Source organism: Lepisma saccharinum, chromosome 5 (assembly GCF_977018435.1).
Source record: "Lepisma saccharinum chromosome 5, izLepSacc3.1, whole genome shotgun sequence".
NCBI classification, from domain to species: Eukaryota; Metazoa; Arthropoda; class Insecta; order Zygentoma; family Lepismatidae; genus Lepisma; species Lepisma saccharinum.
The window spans coordinates 5,765,230-5,785,608 of record NC_139233.1 but is presented as its reverse complement, the minus strand read 5'-3'; the positions used below and the strand labels follow the sequence as shown (position 1 = coordinate 5,785,608).

Here is a 20,379-nt window from a genome sequence, read left to right as displayed (position 1 = left end):
TATATTATGCTTATCTAATGGCGGATAGTACTAGACGCGTGTAAAGTCGGCTCCGAAAATAACGTTCGCTTTTTATTAACATAGAGCATTATCACGCCACCAAATGTTCTTACGGCATGTATAAGTAGTCAACCCGTGGCTTGTAATACTATAGATTTCGCTCCATATCCCACAACGTACTAAAATTCCACTTTTTACAAAAAAGTTCTAAGTTCTCAATTCTCGTGCTTGTGAGTGAATAGCGACGCGGAGACAGTGCTACCACAAGAGCCGTGGCGAAAAAGCACCTCGGCCAACGATTCAACGCGCTGGAGGCGAAACTCAAGACCATGGAGGACAAGGTGGAAGCGGCTCTTTGCGGCGGGGCGAAGTTGGATACCGGGGCAAGGGTGGCTGATGCCCCTTCTGGACTTGAGGAGTTATGGAGGGAATTGCAGGACATCAGAGGCGAGCTGGTCGTCTTCCGGGAAGACATGGAAACTATTCAATCCCAATTGACTCACCAGGAAGAGGAATTAGATAAGCTGCAACAATACAGCCGGAGGGAGTGCTTGCTGCTGCATGGAGTACCGGAAACGCCGGAGGAGGTCCCCACGGAAGTTGCTCTACAGATATTCTCCACAAAACTTGGCGTTGAAGTTTCTTCTGACTTCGTGAGCAGATGCCATCGCCTGGGAGCACCGAGGAAGAGAAGGTCGGCGGCCGACGTCGTCAGACAAGGTCATCGACCTTTGATTATAAAATTCATCTCGTATAAACATCGCGATGCTTTGTGGCGAGCGAAGAAGAACTTCAAGGGGAGCCAATACCTACTAACGGAGTCGCTGACTCCAAAGAGGCAAAGGCTTCTCCAAGACGCCAAGGCAACGTTCGGCAACAACAAGTGCTACACGATCGATGGAAAGATTGTGGTAGTTACGCCGGAAGGGAAACATTTTATAGAAACTGAGCGTGAATTGAAATCCCTCACGTGCAAGCGGTCGTAATGTGAGCGTCGCCGAAGACGAAACTATGAGTGTGTTTTTAGTGTTCTATGTGAAACTTTTTCATATCTTTTTAACCATGTTAAAGAAACAGCCATTGAAAATTAACCTTTTGTATTCGTGTATGTGCGTGTGTGTGTGTGTGTTGTGTAGTGTTCATCTTTCATTATATGTAATTATGCTTGAGCTGCTCAGTTGGACACCCACAAGGATTTCTCTCAACGTAAGTACGCTGTTTCATATCATTAATATACGTATCTGCTCTGTTCCTTCACTCACTAGTAAACAATGTCTCAAACTAAGCAGTTGGTAAACCTGCCCGCGCACGGCGCATCTGGAACTCGCCCCTTCCCTCGGACCCCTAGGAAAAGAGGTAACGGTTTCACAGGCTGCCCGTCGCCCCCGACACTTCCCAACCGGACCCCTCCCCTCCAGTGCCTCACAATCGCGTCAGTAAACATGAGGTCCATCTCGGGGAAAATAGACGAGTTCAGACACATTGTTCTCGAAAGCGAATATGATGTAGTAATCGTCACAGAAAGTTGGCTGAAAGACAACGATGACGCTCCCAGTTTCCACGTCGAAGGCTACACGGTACTTCGAAAGGATCGAGTCCACAAACGCGCCGGTGGCATTGTTGTTTACTGTCGTGCTGATATTCCCAGATGCTTGACTGCGAAAATGTTGCTCCCGGCGAGGACATAGAAATACTATGTGCGTCATTGAAAGTAAATAACAAATCACTTGACATAATTGCCGCATATAGACCCCCAAATATCCCCTATACTAGGTTGTCAGTTCTTGAAGATTACATTGCGCACGTGTTTCCTACTGTGGATAATTTAATTGTAGCCGGTGACATGAATAGCGATTATTTATCACCTAATAAACCAGAAACAGTTTTCCTCAAATCAATAGTAGATACTTTCGGCATGACGCAAGTCATTCGTAAACCCACTAGAATCACAAGAACCTCTAAAACATTAGTGGACGCGTCATCATTGTAGATGATCCATCCATTGTACACTCCGCTGACGTAACGGTGCCGATCAGCAATTCAGACCATTGTTTGACTTACATCACGGTCCTTCTTGAGAAACCCGACAAACGTTTCAAAATAATTTCGTACAGAAACTACTCATCGTTCGATATGGAGAGTTTTGAAACGGACGCTAAACATTTTCACTGGGACAATATTAAGCACTTAGAGAGTATTGACAAAAAAGTAAACTTTCTTAATAATGGTATTAAGACTATTTTCGATAAGCATGCCCCTATACGTACTGCACGAATAGCCAAGAAAAAAGTACCGTGGATAACCGACAATACCAAACTATTAATGAAACTTAGAGATAATGTTCTCAGAAAATATAAACTGACGAACAATCCGTCACATTGGGATTATTATAAAGAACTGCGGAATTTCACCACGTCGGTTATAAGACAGGAGAAGAAAGCCTACCTCTCGTTCCACATCAATAGAAACGTCCATGATTCAAAATTAATGTGGAAAGAGATAAAGAAATGTGGTATTTACGGAAAGGTGGAGCCGAGTGTCCCACACTTTTTAAATGATCCGTATCTGTTAAACACTCACTTTATTGACAGCGCCAGTCCCTCTAACCAAGAAACCGATCTCATCCTCGAAGAGTGCGAACGCTTCCTTACAACTACATTTACTGAAAACGGCGACACCTTCTTGTTTCGACCCGTCAAAGAAGTAGAAATTGCACAACTCGTGTCCAAAATCCGTTCCAATTCCTGTGGCACAGACGGCATAAACCTAAAAATGATAAAGCTAATTCTTCCACACATTCTTTCACCTCTTACTCACTTGATAAATTTCTCGTTACATAAGAACACCTTTCCCCTTGCATGGAAGGAGGCTAGAATCCTGCCCTTGCCGAAGAAACGACACGTGACCGACATGAACGACTTACGACCAATTAGTATATTACCTGTCTTATCAAAAGTTATCGAGAAAGCAGTGTACAAGCAGATAGAAAGTTTTGTTACCAAAAATCAAATATTGCCTGCAGTACAGTCTGGTTTCCGACCTTCCCGCAGCACCGCAACGGCGCTCATGAAAGTAACAGACGACATTTTACAAACACTAAACGAAAGTAAGGCTGCAGTCTTGGTGTTGCTTGACTTGTACAAGGCGTTTAATCTTGTATCTCGTCAGCTACTCCTTTCGAAAATGAGTTACTACGGTTTTTCGCCGGGAGCAATAAAATGGTTCCAGTCTTACCTTACTGGGCGAGTGCAATCGGTGACGCTTCCCTCAGGAGCTACATCGACTCCCCTTACGATACCCTCAGGGGTTGCGCAAGGAAGTATTCTAGGCCCTTTTCTATATTCCCTCTTCACCGCCGACCTACCCCTAAATGTACGACACAGTGTACCTCATTGTTATGCGGATGACACGCAGCTGATGATGCCAGTAGACCCCAAAAATGCAAAACCAGCAATTGGTATCCTGAACCGTGACCTTCATGCTATTTATAAATGGTGTAAACCTAATGGTCTTGTAATCAACCCCTCTAAATGCTGCTTTACATTAATTGGTTCTAGCGCTGCCTTAAATAAAATTCAAATAAATGGGTTATCAATTAATATTAATGATGAGAGGGTCCCACACTGCACAACTGTTAAGAACTTAGGTGTGATATTTAATGAGAAACTTGACTGGCAAAACCACGTAACGTCTCAGAGTTCAAAAGCTTATGGTATACTTAGATCACTCTATAAATCATCGCACTTACTTTCGACTGATGTTAAATTGCACCTTATGCAAGCTCTAGTTCTTCCAATTTTCGATTACTGTGACGTTGTTTACGGTGTTAATTTAACAAAAAAGAATGCTAAAATTGCACAAAAAGTACAGAATTCTTGTATACGTTTTGCATTTAGCTTGAAACGAAGGGATCACATACTGCCTTACTTAAATGACGTTAATTGGCTGAATATGACACGATGCAGAAAACTACATCTGGCCTACACAATATTCAAAATTCTGCAAACAAAAACACCCACATACTTATACGACAGACTCCAATTTAGACACGACATACACAACTACACGACTCGACACTCTAAGAAACTTAATCTGGACAGATTCTCAAAATCCATATTCCTGTCATCCTTCAAAGCTGCTTCTTCATATTGTTGGAATGCGCTGCCACCAGATGTTACCTCGTGTGCGACATATAACAGCTTTAAAAGGGCAGTAACAAAAGTACTTCTACATGAGCAAGGACAAATCATCAGTACACATGACTAGATTCAGCATGCTTACGTTGAAATCAAATCAAAACAAAAAATGAGCAGATTCGAACCCAAGATGAACATTTTGATGTGTGTGAATGAGAAAAATTGTTTTTTTTTATCTTTTTAGTGTGTTAATTACTGAAATATTTAGAAGTGAAAATGTAATGGAATTCGTATGTTATAGTAGTAATTGTATTTTGTCTGTTTTATTGTAGTAGATTTTGCGGGTTAAGTGGTAGAGCAGCCACAGGCTGAACTTCGCCCATGAATAAAGAAATTCTAAATTCTAAATATTATTGATTGAACTGTCGTAAAAGTGTCGGTGCGCGTCAGCTAAAAGCGGGGAATTTTGCCAGGCAAGCCGACAAAAAAAAAAAAGGTTCTACAAAATATGTATTTTACTGGGTGCGTTCCGAAAGTCATAACGAAACGAACGAATCGATCGAAAGTAACTGGGCTCGTGAACCTGGTGAAACCAGTTATTTTACCGACTTATGGGACGCTCTAGACGAAAGCGCAGGCGCAGCGTTTTGTTTATAAAAATTTTCCGCATGGCGTCCAGCGGAAGGCATTTCCTTCTGACAGAAATAAACTCTACTTCGGATACTGTTACTCATTTTAATCACATTGTAAGAACAGTTGATGCACACTCATCTTGTGCATGTTGCTTCATATCGCTCTTTGTTAAAATTATAATACAATTCCCGAACTAGTGCAGTTTGAAGCCATCACGCACCCGCGGTGTCTGCAGGCAGCAGACGATTCTGACTGAACAAACCAGCTTCCTGGCCCGTGCATTTCGTGAATCTCGTTCTTGCACTAGACGCATGGAATGCGACTTTTGGGACAACATAATGAACCTCACGAAACACACGGATACACTTATGGAACGGCCAGTTGCCATAACTCGTTTAACGCGTTAAACTCGTGCGACTTTCAGAACGGGCCCGAGTATTGTAAATGAACAGCACCACCCAGCAGCCTGCTTGCCCTTGACCATTCACAATTAAAAAATTTTCACACACACACCACACACACACACACACACACACACACACACACACATATATATATATATCCTAACCTAACTTAACCTTACTATTTTATGATATACATTCCCATTTTCCAAAGCTTTCCAGTTCGCTCTGAAAACCGCTCTCTCATTTTAATTTATCTTCTTTGGTTTTCATTCAATCTTTTTTACTTTATGTCGAGATGTTATGAGAATTCCTAAATAATAATAATCAGTGGCGTTCCCAAAAAGGTTGGTGGGGGTCAGTGGCGTAGCACCGATCTCTGGGGCTCCCCTGCAAGTAAACTATTGGCATGCTATTGGGGGACCCTCTAGTGAAGAAATAATTATCGAGATGATGCCAGAGTGGGAGTTAGCTAGTCCCCCCCCCCCATTGTAAAAAAAACTTTTACCCCATATACTATGGCTTCTCATTTTTTGTTATCGACTTATATATCAGTGTAGTACAGTGGCGTAGCGCAGTTTTATGCGGTCCCGCCGCAAATAAAATATCGGGGGTCCCCTGTGAAAGAAATTTCGAGAGTATGTGCAAAAAGTAGCTACTCCCTCCCCCTCCACCAACATACACACAACTACAAGGTTGTATAGTTGAAGTATTTGTCACCTAATAATCTGAATAGGGAGTAAAAGAAATTAGCTTTTGCCCCAAATACCCAGCGTTCAGTTTTCGTTATCGACTAATGTATCAATGTGGGGGCTTCATGTGGTCAAATATGTAGCGCATGATATTTTGTATTTTTCACTTCAAATTTGTTAAAAAGACAGATAGGTTAAATGTGTACATATACAGATATTTAAGAAAATAATGTTTTGGGGAATTGTTCAAAGGATAGTAAACTCCTCTTTGGACTTCGAGGTGGGTGGGGCTTTAGTCCCCGTGGCTGCGCTAGTTCAAGTTTTGGGTGTTGAACTGGACCTCTAGATTGTCGGTGTTGATCCAAGGTCCGTTGGAATCTAGAGAAAAATTCTCTCCCAAGTTTTGAGAGAAAGGTAATTGAGCGCCGATGGGAATGTGTTAATTGAAAATGCGTCACTCAATGAAAAGGTGAGCGGAAGGACTTACGCCCAAAAAGATTGTTGTAACGGAAGTTTAATGTTAACGGACCTCGATAGTATTTATCAAAATGTTAAATGCAATTTTCGATATCCCGCTGAACATTTATTTTTTAGACTTTTATATTAAACAAGTTTTTTTTTAATAGATCGTTACTGGGATGCAGGGAGGTTGTTGCTATACCCTCCCCCCTATTTAAGAAAATTTTCATAAAGCAGTCCCCCAGCTAGGATAATTTGCATAAGCATCCCCCATCTACTGCAATATCTCCATGTTGATCCAAATAGGTATTCTCTCTCCTATCCCCAATCTCGATCAAGCTTACTCTCAGTTTAAGAAATTACACTTCGAGGACTGTAGATTGTTACAGAATCATATCAAAACTGGAAAAGAAGAACTGATTCGACAGTATTACTATTTACAAGTTTTAAAACCATTAAAATTCGAACTTCAGAAGTGATTTCTCTTCTGGGTATTTCCTACCCAGTGCTCAACTTTACATTATGCCAGAAAGCAGTTCTTCATACAGTCTTTTCTCAACTTTATTTTTGCATAATGAAATAAAAATGTTAAAACTTAATAATAATAATAATATTTATTGTAGAAACATATGAGAACATCACATCTATTACAATCGTCAGAATTATAACCTAGCCTTATACTAATAAAGTATATATAAATCTTACACACAAACATCCCAACAGCATCTTAGAAACGTAAGACAACTTACATAAATTTAGTAGTCAACATTATTATCTTACAAGCATAACTATTTTAACTAACAACATTAATTTCAAAGAATTCTTCTGCCTTATATATACACAATTATCAGTCAATATTTTCTGCAGTTTTTTGAATTTTAAAAAGGGCAGTTGCCCTAAAGACACAGGGAGAGAGCCTTGAGAATCTTAACCGACGTGTAGTAAAAGGTTTTGTGTGTCTTGTTGTAATTACATCTAAACAATCCTTATTTCTGGTTTGATAACTCCTCATAAATGTGAATGTTTTCTTTTATATAAAGCAGGCATTGGCATACAAAGATAGCAGGAGCTGTCATAATACCTAATCTAACAAAAACTTAACTTACAGTGGCCACGGCTTGGAAGATCACACATTAATCTTACACATATCTTTTTCAATTTTAATAACCTTTTTATTGAAGGCTGATGACACCAAAGTAGGGTACCATAGCTTAAGTGACTGTGTATCTATGCATAATAAACAGTTTTTAGAACATTCAAACTTACACACAATCTTAACCTACACATTAAATAAACCCCCTTTGCTCCTCACATTCCAAATGATCATCTATTAAAAATCCCAAAAAGGTGACAGAATTCTTTTCATGCTCTGTATTATGATTATTACTATTATACGTAAGTTCCAAGTTTTGGATCTTTTCATTGTTTATGCAAAGCAAGTTAGTCCTGAACAATATCGGAAGTAGATTTTAATGAGGACCTTAAAAGATTATTATTGAGCATTGAGGGTATTATTACTTACATGCTTTGAAAGAATTAAAATTCACACTTAAGAAGAAATTTTCTTCTGGGTATTATTACCCAGTGCACATCCTCAAATCCTAGCAGAGCCATATCAACAGCAGAGACAAACAGCAAGATACAAAGACTGACTCATAAGAGACAACATGCATACTATACCTCTCAGAGTTACCAGAAAAGATAAACAGTATTGGTTCAAATTTCTTACTTAGGAAACAAGCTTCATTCAGCAACCAGAGAACACTAAGTATCATACTGTAAAACACCAAACCAGACACCATATAAATTAGCAAAAAAATGTAGGCACAACATACCATATGAATGAGGGCGAACTTACAAAGGAGGATGATACAATATGATTTATTATACTTCACCTTTCTGTGGCATTTGGTAATTGTGAAGATGAGGATGAGTGGTGATAAGGTGAAATAGATGAAAGGGCAATGACAAACACATAGAGACAGCACAAAACACGAGCCCCAGATAGGATTATCCTGGTTGCAGGTTCAGGCGTCAGAACATAATTAGGGTAAACTTTCCGTATCTGGAAAATTCCTGAAACTCGCTATTTATGTCACTTTCCATATTCCTACTTACGTATTCTGCATTGAGAAACATTGCTGAAGGTGGCATTTCTCTTTATTCAAGGAAATAACCTATATTCTCGACGTATGAAGTAAGTTTTGTTAGTTTCTTTTTCCCTTCGGTAATGGATGCAACAGCTATCGTGCATCAGTCACACATTTATATCGAAAAATACATGATTTGCCGGTAAATTCAATGAACGATGCGAGAAAACACTTCGCCGAACTTCCACAAGCCTAAAGAAACTGCATTCGGTAAGTAATTTCTCCTGTAAATTATAAGAAATCAGTTTTCCGGATACGGAAAGTTTACCCATAATTAGTCTGCAAAGGAAGTCCATGGCAGTACGTAGAAGCACTGGCATACACAGAGGGGGTGCTATTGGGGCTACATCCTCATATAAAATTTTTAGAATAAGCTCAAATAAAAGCAATAAAGAACTTGGGGGTAAAAACAGAGTGGTAAATGCAACCCCCTTTCAAATGAGCCCAAAATTACCATTTTTGAATGGAAAGTTCTAAATATACCAAATATCATATTGTGTATGCCGCCCCCCAAAAGCAGCTACACCCTGTTCCAGTTATCTCTGAAGCAAGGCAGTGCATAGCGTCAGAGAAGGGGAGGAAATCAAGTGGGCATGCTGCTGTGAAGGCTGGTAACTGCAGTCGTTTTTTCCCCTCTACATAATCCAGTTCCCTCTTGCATGTTCATTGGTGGAGCCGTCTCACGTCACTACATGCGCAGACACTTGTTTTCACTCGCCTGCTCCAGAGATAAACTGGGACAGGGTATATGTACTATCCACCTTTACAATTCCAGCTCCACCTGAAAAAAAAATCTGCATGGAAGTGAGGTTGACATTTGGATGTTACCCCTTGACTGGAAGGTTCATTATGATGTAGATAAATAAAATACAATAAATAATTAAAATATAACCATGTTTATTTGCCAAACCGAGCCTTTTACAAATTACCAATTATGATTTTGTCAATATCATATCTGGATTTTTCATTACAAAATAATTACAAAATTAATAAATGGCTTTTATTGGTAGTAGAAAAATACAAGTCATTTAAATAAATCTCAAGTCATTAAAAATATTCGAAAATTTACTTAAAAATCTGTACATCTGTTGTTTTCCTGAACAATCACCTGTATCGATTAAGCAGTCTGATCCCAATTACTTAAAAAATGAAAATAAAAACTGATTTGCATAATAATGTTTCACCAGTAATGATGTGTGTTGTAATTTCAAGTCGTAAAACTGAATATACTTACAACCCAATCCCAAATTTTACATTTTGTGTATATTACATATTCTCTTAAAACGCATTTAACCTGCCTGGTCACAGGAGCACAATATATATTGACAGATTCCCCTAATTTTACATATCCCTGAACACATACAAACCCTCCTCTTCCCAATCCACCCTTCCCCCACATGCAACAGTACTGTTTTCCTCTGGCAGCATGCAAAGGCAGTTATTTCATCATTTACAATAAAATTTAATAATCATTTGAGTTAAGAAACATACAATCAGAAATGGATACACAACAGTAACTTTTAGTAGCTGTAATGATTAACTTTGCATGATTTTCATTTTTGTCATCGCAGAAAATCTGATATGAAGAATTCTTTAAAAAAAAGCACTGTGAATGTAATGTGTGTATACTGTACATATATATCACATGCCCTTGTATTTTTGTGCTAAACCTTATTATTTATTAGCATTATTGCAAAATAAAAGTTGCAGATAAAAATAAATAACCATAAAATACATTCCTGCTTTGTAATGTAAAGTTTTTATTTTTTGAACATATTCTGTTACCAGTGAGGCAAAAGTATATTTTGTAAACTATTCTGCTTATTAAATATAAAAGATTAATTTTCATACAATTTAATATTTTGGTTTTGCAACAATTTCTTGAACACAGTATTTTCACTGTTTCAAACAGCCTTTCTCAGGTGAGATAACAAGGATGAACTTGTTATTTCACTTATGTAAGGTAACTTTGTACCAACCATATAAATGTAACAAATAACATGGTGGTTAATCATATTACAAAAATAGATCAATATATATATATTATATACACAGTTTGTCACAAAAAAATAGCACCACAGCATTTGTGCTCTGCTATGAATTATGTGCTCTTCCGTCAACTGGATGATAGAGAAAACAATCTCTATGTGAACCGGACAAGAGCAATATCGCATACAGGGTGGACAAAAATCATGCAATTTTTAAGAGTGGTGCTATTTTTTTGTGACAGACTGTCTGGAGAGAGAGAGAGAGAAAATAAAAACAATTTCACTTCCATGTCAAAAACAGTTCTTCAAAATAAAACTCTAGTATTTCATATTTCAAGTTCAACAGGAATATGGAATTTCCAATGAGCTACCATCAACATCCACGCTCAAACCAGTTGTGTCTATCTTCACTGCATAAAATGAAACTTTAGATGAATCCTATAAAAAAAATATAAAGGTCACATTTCTGTTTTAGGTATTTAAACTTAAATGTAGGTTCATGTATCTGCAACCAGAGATAACTTATATACTTCTATTTCCAAGAATTGAATAAAATATTTAGTAAAATTTCTCCATGGACTGCTTTCTAACCACTTCAGTTTTTGGAACAAATAGATTTGAAACTATATAGTATGTCTAGAAAGTAAGTTCAGTTTGCAATTTGTGCTGCGATTGTGAGGGTGCACATGTGCGCCAAGTTGTTTGACCCATTGACAAGGTACAGACGTCATTTGGAGGAAAGATCGTAGGTATGGGGAACAGATCATGGAGTGCCTCAATGGTACATAGATGGGTGCGACAGTTGAACAATGTGCTCAACGAGGAATGCAGTGAGCAACCACCTGTGGTGTCTGAGGACTTGGTTCTTGCAGTGGAAGAGAAGATTACAGAGAACAGACAATTTACACTGTCGGCACTTTCAATGCATTCTCCACACATTTCCTGGTCTCTGCTTCATGAAATTGTGTCTGACAACCTGAAGTTTCAATAATTGTGTGCCCACTGGGTACCACACTCTTTTACACGTACCACACTCTTCTACAGAAGATGGCAAAACGAAACATCTGGGAGTGCATTACACTTTTCTACCAGATACTGTGAAGAGGGTGATGACTTCTTGAGTCGTATTGTGACTTGAGGATGAGACATGGGTGTTGCATGACGCCCCTGAAACAAAACAACAGTCTATGGAGTGGAGGCACATTACTGCCACGAAAGACCAAAGTCAAACAGGGGCTAGCCACTCGGAACATCCTGTGCACAGTGTTTTTGGGCAGATGAGGTATTTTACTTGTGGACTTTTTACCACACAGTGACACTATCACCCCGAAACCTATTACGAAATGCTGAGGAAATTACGTTGCGGAATCCAAAACAAGTGACATGGCATGTTGCACTGGGGTATTCTTTTCATTAAGGACAATGCTCGTCCCTATACAGTGGCTATAACGCAACACCTCATTATGACCTTTGACTGGAAACAATTTATCATCATTCCTTTATCCCAGATTTCGGGCCATCTGACTTTCATCTCTTCTTGCACCTGAAATCTTTGTGGTCAGAGCTTCGACGACGACGACGTGGTCCAACAGGCTGTTACCACTTGGTTATCAAAACAGGCGGCATCATTCTACAATGCAGGGTTACAAAACATGGTGTCTCATGATATGTGTCTGAACAGTGGTGGCAACTATGTTGGAAAAATAGTCCAACATATGAACTTCAGTGTGCATTAAAGGTTTTTGATCCAATATATTTTCTGTTTTATCATTGGCAAACGGAACTTATTTTCTGGATGACCTCTGTACAATAATTCTAGTAGATATTTCTTATATTCGTTTACAGCACTACTATTTACTATTATGTTTTAATTATAAACACATGTTATCATTTCAAACTGACCCAATACCTAATACATATTACAGAAATTACTAATAAATATAATTACATTAATAATGTAAAGGGGAATTCTTCGCCTTGGTGTACGTTGTTTTATGCAAATCATTTACCATCGCTGTTGGTGGTAACAAAAGCCTTTATTGTTGAATGTTTAGTCTTTCACTGAATGAAAACCTGGTGGAAACAATTGGTTATAAGGATGTTGTAGGCAGGGATCGCAACTGAAATACATTTCAGTTCGAGTTCTGGTCACTCCTCGCTTTATCACTTCTAGTTTGGTGCTGCGAACCAAAATCAGATAGGTAATTTGGACTCTTAACTCAAATTGATGCTGGCAATTTCTATTCGGCCCAGATGAACCAAAACTCGAAGCTCCTCATGCAAAAGCAACTAGTTTCGAGGAAAGCAGTTCGACATGCAGGTTTGAGATTAGAATCCACACTATGGCAGAGGTCAGTTTTGGTCCGGAATAATGGTCCGAGTGTTTTTGATACATGGAACTAACGATAAGGAGTCTTTGTTCTTGTATACTGTTTGCAAAAATTCTGGACATCTTGTAATTAGGATTAACCGAGAGTGGTTTGAAATGATTTCTCCATTAGTTTTATTTTTTACAAATCTTTGAATTCTCATATCTCACAGCTGACAGGCACGCACAATACGGATATATCTATGAAAGAGAACACATCTCTTTAAAATGCTTCTTGTTATGACAGAAAGAACGGAACAGCATGCATAACTATAAAAATGAATACCCTAGCCAGCATCTGAAAGCTCCGATCTTGAGTTGTTTTTTCCTTTGCGACTACAGGTGTCCTGGACAGAGCTGCGAATGGAGTGACGAACAGACCTTGAACGAAGAGCGTGTTAATTTCGTACTGTGTGAAAGAGTGTGGTTTTTGGTTACTTGCTATGTTACTTCTTTGTCTAATTACAGTTTGTGTGTGTTGTGTATAAATGAGGCGATTGATATGCCAGCTGCAAAGTTCACATTAGAACAACAATTTTTTATGTATGTCACTTATGTGAAAACAGACTCGTGTCGAGACGTGTGTAGGCAATTTGCACAGAAATTCCCTGGCATTTCACCTCCAGGTAGAGAGATGGTTAGACGTCTTGCCCATACATTACGAGATACTAGAACGTTAAATTTTAGAACAGAAGAAGAACTTTTGCTTGTGGATCAAAATTTCATCAAACGATGCCAGGAATGTGTGAATGTAGGTGGACATCACTTTGAACAACTCTTATAACACAGGTTAGTGCTTGTTTTGCAATATTAATATAAATATCTGCATGCTAAAGATATGTCCATAAAAATAAGCGGACGTTACTGGTCGAAAATGTCAGCATCTCTGCTAGCACTACCTGCCACACTTCCCCCAATCTCTCGGCCTCGCAAGAAAATGGACACACTGTGTAAAGCAAATAAAACACATATAACGTGAAATACAAGTATTCTCCACAGAAAAAAATAGAATTTATACTCACTTTAACATTATGCAATACAGATTTCAATGTCTCGGTCATGTTTGATTCCTTTGTCAAGAGCAGCATAAATCCACCTCCGCCAGCTCCTGCCAAAACCTACATGGAATAAATAACTACCATTAGTTCACAAAAAGATTCATTGAACTTCACAAACTGGCATATTACAACCTGTAATTGTGTGAGAAGCTTACTTTATTGGTTTAAGTTTACACATTTTTCTTAAGGATGGTAAAGATTAATCAATACTCTTATCGGTAGGGGCATGCACATTTAGTTCTTGACGAAAACACGAAATGTGAAATAACACATTGTAATGTTAATTTTTCATGATTTTGAAAGGCGTGAGGGGCATTTTGTTACCATGTCTTGTCACGAAAAGATATGAAATGAACTGCAAAATGTGAAATAAACTCTTAAACACAAAATTTAGGTTTTATTTACTGATGCGACACCTTCAGGGTTATGTTAATCATGGAAAATTGATTAATTCTGGTATAAATATTTGAGAAGCAAAAATGGACTCCTTTACACAGGAATAAACATAATACTCTAATAAATATATTTGGTCTAGGAATTAATTCGTGTGCCTGGACAAGCGACGGCGTAACGAGCGTATCGTCCCACAGTTCCGTGTAGCCACACATGCGTTGAAAACTCCTGTCAGCGCGCATCGTTCGTAGTATAGGGCAGTTGATTGACGCATCAACAACAGCATTTTGTAGTCAACTGAACATGGCGCAGTTCATGCCAGATAAAGTGTTTTTGCAGGGTGTTCTGCTTCATTACTTTAACATGCAGAAAAGTGCTACCAAAAGTCATCGTATTTTGGTGGAAGTGTATGGTGACCATGCGCTAGCTGAGCGAATGTGTCAGAAGTGGTTTCCACGGTTTAGAAGTGGTGATTTCGGCCTGGAAGACCAAGAGCGACCTGGACAGCCAAAAAAATTTGAAGACGAAGAATTGAGAGCATTACTCGATCAGGATTCGTGTCAAACGCAGGAAGAACTTGCAGAAGCATTAGGCGTTGATCAAACAACAGTTTCCAAATGCCTCAAAGCCATGGGAATGATTCAAAAGATGTCACATTGGGTTCCACATGAATTGAAAGACAGAGATGTTGAAAGACGAAAAACCATTTGCGAATTGCTGCTTCAAAGACAGAAAAGAAAAGGGTTTTTGCATCGCACTGTTACTGGCAATGAGAAGTGGATCCATTACGAGAACCCAAAACGAAAAAAGGCCTGGGTGAAGCCAGGTGAACCAGGTCCATCACAACCGAAACGAGATATTCACTGTGCAAAGGTTATGCTGTGCATATGGTGGGATATGAAAGGTGTGGTGTACTATGAGCTGCTGCAACCGGGTGAAACTATTAATGGAGAACGTTATCGACGACAATTAATGCGTTTGAAGCAAGCTCTGGCCAGGAAACTACCAGAATGGGAGAACAGACATGATAAACTTATTTTTCAACATGATAACGCTCGCCCACATGTTGCAAAACCGGTCAAAACCTATTTAGAAAATGTCGGATGGGAAGTTTTACCCCACCCGCCGTATTCACCAGATGTTGCTCCTTCGGACTACTACTTGTTCGATTGCATGAATAACGATTTGATTGGACAGCGGTTCACTTCTTCAGAAGATATCGAAAAATGGGTCTCTGACTGGATCGCTTCAAAGGATGAGGACTTCTTTCGCCACGGAATCCGTAACTTGCCTGACAGATGGGCGAAAGTGGTGGCTCGCGATGGACAATATTTTTCTTAAGGTATTTTGTGTTTGAACTACAGCTTCAATGTGTGCGTAACAACCGCACGAATTAATTCCTAGACCAAATATAAATGTGCTATTAGAAGTGAAATGTTAATTTTGTGTAATACGAGGGTCACTATTTATATTTTGAGCCTAACAATGAAAAAACAGGAATTTGGCATTGAAAACTGCTTTATTGTTTTTCGAAGTATTCTCCTTTATGGTCAATACACTTTTGCATTCGTTCGAACCATTTGTCAAAGCAGTTTTTCCAATCTTCTTGACACACTTCCATAATATGGTTTTTGAACGCATCAACGGCATCTTCCGCCGACGAAAATCGTTGCCCACGCAATTTATTCTTGACATTCGGGAACAAGAAGAAGTCATTGGGTGCCAAATCAGGACTGTACGGCGGATGATCCATCGATTCGATTTTTTGACTGTTCATAAAGTCGGTTGTTAGACGAGATGTGTGACAGCTGGCATTGTCTTGATGAAGAATGATCCGACTGCGTTTGTTTGTTTTCCGTATTTGACCGAAGACTTCTGGCAAACAAATTGTTGCGTACCATTCAGAGTTGACCGTTCTACGTTCCTCTAAAGGCACAGTTGCCACATGACCAGTTTTCCAGAAAAAACAGGCGACCATTTGTTTCGATGTGCTTCGAGCACGAACAACTTTTGTTGGATTGGGTTCATCTTGAAACACCCATACAGTCGACTGCTGTTTACGTTCCGGCTCATATGCATATATCCATGAATCGTCACCTGTTACAATCTTATATATGTCTTTTGAAGCACCACGATTGTATTTCTTGAGCATTTGTTTGCACCAATTGACGCGAGTGTCTTTTTGAGTTTTTGTCAAATTGTGTGGGATCCAACGAGAACATACCTTTCTCACAGCTAAATGATCATGTAATATTTTATATATGCTGGTGGAACTAATGCCTATGGTTGCCTCAATCTCACAGTATGTCACATGACGATCTTGCAGTATTAGGTTTTGCACAGCATCAATGTTTTCTTGAACAACAACTGATTTTGGACGACCTTCGCGAATCTCGTCAGTGAGCGAATGGCGGCCACGATTAAATTCGTTATACCAGCGTTTCACAGTGGCAAAGGATGGGGCTTCATCGCCAAATGTGGAAGTAAGTTGATCGATGCACTCTTGTCTTGATAATCCACGTCGAAAATCGTAAAAAATCATCGCACGAAAATGTTCACAAGTTAATTCCATTTTATTGTTGTCGCACAATCTCCAAGGCAACATAAACAACACAAATCAAGTTATTGACAAAACATTTGAAGTATGTTATGGTCAATAATAGCAGACAATTCCGTGCAAACGTCAAATCCCGCCTAACTTCAATCAGTGTTGCCAAGGCTCAAAATATAAATAGTGGCCCTCGTAAGTATAGTTTTTAAATCAAATTTAGGTTTTTATTCACCATTTTAGCACCGAAATGCCACTTTATATACCACTTTTGATCTCCAAATATGCCGTTTTTGTACCAAAATCTTGATCCTTTATTCATCATGAATATGTGGCTTTATCTATTATATCAGCGGATATATGCATATCAGTATATTGGTTTATTGGTAAAATTACCGATTATGTTACTGATCCTATATATCTATAAATATCTATTCCCTCGTATTTCTAACAATTAAAAATACAAAATTATTTATTACTTATGTAAAATGAGCATTTTTCCAAATATTTTACCTTTACCATGTTGTACCAATTCCTTTCGTTGACGAGTGTATGAGTTGACGAGGCTATGGTAATTTTCGGATAGCTGAGATATAGGACCTGAAGAAGGGAACAGTGGTTACCGAAACGTTGTCGGTGTACAAAATAGAATTTAAGCAAAGCACGAAGGATATGCGAGAAAGATGATAGCAATAAGAGAATGGACAAGGATGTAAAAGAAGGGAGAAAAAACAAAAGGGAAGAGGAAGGGGAAACTAGGTACCTAGGAATCCCATATTTTAGCGGAGTGTCAGAGAACGTGGAAAAAATAATAAAGGGGTACGGAATCAAATGTGGGACGAACGCACATAGAACCTTGGACAAATATTTTACAAATTACAAAAGAGAGGGAATGGAAAAAGAAGATAATGAGGAAGGTAAGAAAGGGGTGTCAATGCAATAAAGAGTATATAGAGCAAACAGGTAGAAGCATGGGCATACGTTGGAAGGAACATGATAAAGACATAAGGGAGGGGACAGGACTATCGGAGCACATTATATATGAAGGACACCAAATAGAAGTATGAAAAGTAATAAGGGAAGACGAAAAATTGCTTATGAGGAATGTCTACGAGGCCTCATACATTGGTAAAAATAATAGAGAGAATAAGTTTAACAGAGAAGATGGCAATATAGACGAACTATGGATTGAAATGCTCAAAAAATGGGAGAAACGGGAATATGAGAAAATTGGATTCCAGGTCACCTCTGACGTATTAAGCAAAGCTCAATTTATACGTGGTTTCGATCTTGAAATGACGTAAAAAGGAGGAGGAGAAATGCAGGGGCAGCAAAGTAGGGGAGGGGAGAGTCGACACACCCGCAACCTCTCGAATACGATAGGGAAAGCACAGGAAGACCGCATGGGAATAGTGTAATAAGAGGGCATCTTTTCTTTTCTTTTTTTTAAAGTTTTAACTTGCACCGGTTTTTTTAGTGGAAGGTTTTATAGTGATTATTTATTTTTTACAAATAGCAGTGAGCATGGGTCAAGCAAAGGTTTTAGCATTTTCCAAATATTTTACCTTTACCATAATGTACCTATTCCCTTTCCTGACAAGAGTATGAATTGACGAGGCTATGGCAATTTTCAGATAGCTCAGATATAGGACCTGAAGAAGGGAACAGTGGTTCCCGAAACGTTGTCGGTGTACAAAATAGATACTCGTTTTACGTAAGTAACAAATAATTTTGTCTTTTTAATTCTTAGAAATACGAAAGAATAGATATAAAAGTGAATTAAGTCGCACAAACCTGAAGTATGAATACTATAAATATCTTATAATTTAATGCAAGATTCTGCCATTTTGTTTTAATTTTTATGGATAATCTTCATGCCCTACTTTTTAAAAAAGTAAATGTCTAAATATGCAACTTCTTTTGCACTGCAGTCACCTGGAAACAAACATTTATTATGGAGGTCAATGAACCATTCAGGTTCTATAAGGATTGTTTGAAATTTTATATTGGATCAGTAAAATATTGGTTATCAGTAGAGCCCGGAAGTTCAGGCATTTATTTTCGTTAAAATAGGCAGGCAAAAAGGCATTTATAATGTGGAAAATAGGCACTAAAAATGAAAAAAAAAGACAAAATAAACAAAAAAAAAAGGCACATTTGGAAGTCGCTTACTTTTATCTATAATCTCTGGCAAAATGTTAAAATCTACATTGGGAAGAGCATTTCAATTTTCTCCATCTTGATTGCACATAACTACGAGGTGTTTTTTTAAGTTCTCAACATTCATTGATAGTCGTCTGTCGGAGAGAATGTTTTTCATAATAGAAAATGATCTTTCTACTTCGACAGAAGTTATTGGAGCATACATAAAACAACCTAATGTAGCTGGACTCATTTCGGTAACAGCATTTTCACCTTTTAGAATATCACAAATTGTTTTCAATTGTTTCAGGTCCTCATTTGCACTCGCTACCCGTTTGCACTTTTCCGCAACAGCTGACCCCTTTTCTCCTGGCACTTCCATCATCTGCTGCATAGATTCCTCAAAGATTTTCCTGGATGCTATAAGAGTCTCACCTCTTTTTTCTAGCTTTGTAATTGTCTCTGGCAATGCACCATAATGTGCAAAAATAAACGACAGTTCATTCTTCAGTTCTGAATAGCACAGGAGTTTTTTCACTTCACGAATCGAAGCCGCTTCATTTTCTAGAAGAGCATCGATCACCTCACTGATTATTTCAAGGTTGTTAGCATAATATATAGCTGCTGATATCCAGGTTCCCCATCTCGTCAAGACTGGTTGCGGAGGTAAGCTAAGCTCAGGCACAACTTCCCGAAATTTTCGGGTTCGAGAGGGAGATTTCAGAAATATCTTCTTGGTGTTCGAAATCAACCTGTCCACTTCTGGGTGCAACACACTAACTTCTTCGGCGATTCTGTGCATTGCGTGGGCTACACATGTGATATGAAGCATGTTCGGGAAGATAATTTTCAATGCTATGGCAGCCTTCTTCATATAGGGAGCTGCATCACTGATAAAAAGTAACACGTCATCATGATGTACACCATCTGGCCAGAGCAAAAGTAGGGAATTTGAGAATAACTGAGCTATTGACGAACCATTGGCTCTCTCTAGTTGTTCTGACGTGAGAAGAAATGACGAGGATTCTCCGCATGTTGGTTTCATAGTTCCTATGATGATGTTGGCTATGTAGCATCCTTTAGCATCAGTAGTTTCATCTATTGAAATCCAGATCTTTTTTCCGCCAACTTCAGCATGAATTCTTTGCAGAGTTTCTTCGTAGCAGATGCTTAAATATGTTTTCCGCAGCGTAGATTCCGATGGCACCGTTTCTTTAGTGTATTTCTCCAGGAATTTCCTCAGTGACTTATTTTCCACTTTCCAGAAAAGTATTCCTGCTGCCATGAAAGCTTTGCACAGTTCAAGAGAAAACTGAGATTGCCTGTTGGATGAAGTGCGCACTGTTGAAATTAGGGATATCTTCTTCTGTCCGATCATTTTAGCAGCTGCAGATTTATGTTTTGCTGTTGA

At 38.7% G+C, this 20,379-nt stretch overlaps 1 protein-coding gene across 5 annotated transcripts in view; it reads right to left on the bottom strand.

Moving 5' to 3' along the window:
• Window positions 1-9,369: 9,369 nt before the first annotated feature.
• LOC145987630 (L-fucose kinase-like) overlaps window positions 9,370-20,379 on the bottom strand; it is a 49,789-nt gene continuing 38,779 nt past the window's right edge. For 4 of the 5 annotated variants that reach the window (XM_083122059.1, XM_083122057.1, XM_083122058.1 and 1 more), the window contains 2 exons: window positions 13,850-13,945; window positions 9,370-10,897 (listed from right to left, as the gene is read on the bottom strand). In XM_083122059.1, coding sequence (XP_082978185.1) covers window positions 10,799-10,897; window positions 13,850-13,945 — 195 coding nt within the window. In that variant the 3' untranslated portion in view covers window positions 9,370-10,798. The remainder of the gene's footprint in view (window positions 10,898-13,849; window positions 13,946-20,379) is intronic. The other variant, XM_083122056.1, reaches the window with a different exon arrangement.